The following is a 1,659-nucleotide window of genomic DNA, read 5'->3' on the forward strand; positions in this document are numbered from 1 at the left end:
GGGCAAAGGTGTCCTCGTGGTGTTCCCGGGGTTCCAGCCCCGCCACGGCCGGCGGGTGGAGGCAGGTGAGGTTGTTGTAGGTGTAGATGGGGACGTGGGCGTCGTCCCCCTCGGCCACGGACTGCACGAAGCGTGGCACCACCACGGGGTGCTGCAGGGAGAAGTCCCTCAAGCCTTTCAGGGAGCAGTTGCAGTGCCAGTTGTTGCCCCCCAGCCACAGCTGCTCCAGGGCGAAGGAGGAGCACAGGAAACCCACCGAGAAGGTCTCCAGAGAGTTGTTCCTCAGGCTGAGGTACCGTAGGTTGGCCAAGGGGGAGATGACGGCGTTGTCCAGCCTCTCCAGCTGGTTATGGGAGAGGTCGAGCCAGAAGAGTCTTTGGAGCGGGGCGAAGGCGTCCCGGGAGATCTCCAGGAGCTGGTTGGAGGAGAGGAAGAGATACTCCAGGTTGCCCAGACCCACGAAGAGCTGGGGCGAGAGGTGGTTCAGCCTGTTGTGCTTCAGGTCGAGTTCCAGGAGCTCGTGGAGGTCGCCGAAGCTTTGGTCTTCGACGGTGGAGATGACGTTGTGCTGCAGGAAGAGCCTCCTCAGGCTGGAGAGGCCCGAGAAGGTGTTGGCCCGGATCCTGCCGAGGCAGCTGTGCTCCAGGTGGAGGCTGTGCAGCTTGGTGACCCCCTTGAAGACGTAGTCAGGGAGGACCTTGACGCAGTTGGCGGACAAGTGCATCACCGCCACGTTGTACAGCCCCAGGAAGGCCCCCACCCTGACGTCCTGGAGCTGGTTGTTGTTGAGGCTGAGGACCTCCAGCTGGCCCAGCCCCTCGAAGGTCCTTTCGGCCAAGCTCCGGATGCGGTTGTGCCCCAACTGCAGCTCCTCCAAGAACTGGAGGTCTTTGAAAGTCCTGGGCCTCAGGCCGGTGATGGAGTTGGTGGAGAGGCGAAGGACGTGCAGGCTGAGGAGCCCCAAAAACGTGTCCTCGAAGAGGGAGACGAGGCGGTTGTGGGAGAGATCCAACCACCTGAGGGACTTCATGCCCATGAAGGCGCGGGGCGCGATGGCGTTGATCTGGTTGTGGTTCAGGTAGAGCTTCTGCAGCTTCTGCAGCTTGACAAAGATGTTGATCTTGATGCCCTTGAGCGCGTTGCCGCTCAGGTCCAGCTCCTTCAGCTCGGTCAGGCTGCAGAAGAGCTGGTGCTGGAGGTAGGGGAGCTTGTTCCCGGCCAAGATCAGCTCCCTCAAGTTGGGCAAGTCGTGGAAGACTTTGTCAGGCAGGACCACGAGGGAGTTCCAACCCAGGTTGAGGTACCAGAGGTTGGAGAGCCCGGCGAAGAGCCCTTCCTCCACCTTGCTGAAGTAGTTGTTGTTGAGGCTGAGGGAGACGAGGTTCTGGGTGTGCAGGAAGGTGTGAGGAGCCAAGTGCTTGAGGCGGTTGCGTTCGAGGTGGAGGTGGTAGAGGCTCCTCAGCCCGTGGAAGGCGTGCTGCTCCACGCTGGCCAGCTGGCTGCTCTGCAGGTCCAGAAAATCCAGGGCCGAGAGGTTCCTGAAGGCGGCGGCGGGCAGCAGGGTGAAGTTGTTGCCGTCCAGCCAGAGGGCTTTGGCGTTGGGGGGCAGGTCCTCGGGCAGGCGGGTCAGGTTACGGCCGCTGCAGAAGACGTTGAGCT

At 62.1% G+C, this 1,659-nt stretch overlaps 1 protein-coding gene across 1 annotated transcript in view; it reads right to left on the reverse strand.

Moving 5' to 3' along the window:
* Nucleotides 1–1,654, reverse strand: part of IGFALS (insulin-like growth factor binding protein, acid labile subunit) — a gene marked incomplete at its 5' end in the record, with an annotated part of 1,864 nt that extends 210 nt beyond the window's left edge. The window contains one exon of the mRNA XM_008940228.1: nucleotides 60–1,654. Coding sequence (XP_008938476.1) covers nucleotides 60–1,654 — 1,595 coding nt within the window. The remainder of the gene's footprint in view (nucleotides 1–59) is intronic.
* Nucleotides 1,655–1,659: the final 5 nt, after the last annotated feature.

This window comes from Merops nubicus, unplaced genomic scaffold, assembly GCF_000691845.1.
Source record: "Merops nubicus isolate BGI_N331 unplaced genomic scaffold, ASM69184v1 scaffold40405, whole genome shotgun sequence".
Classification (NCBI taxonomy): domain Eukaryota; kingdom Metazoa; phylum Chordata; class Aves; order Coraciiformes; family Meropidae; genus Merops; species Merops nubicus.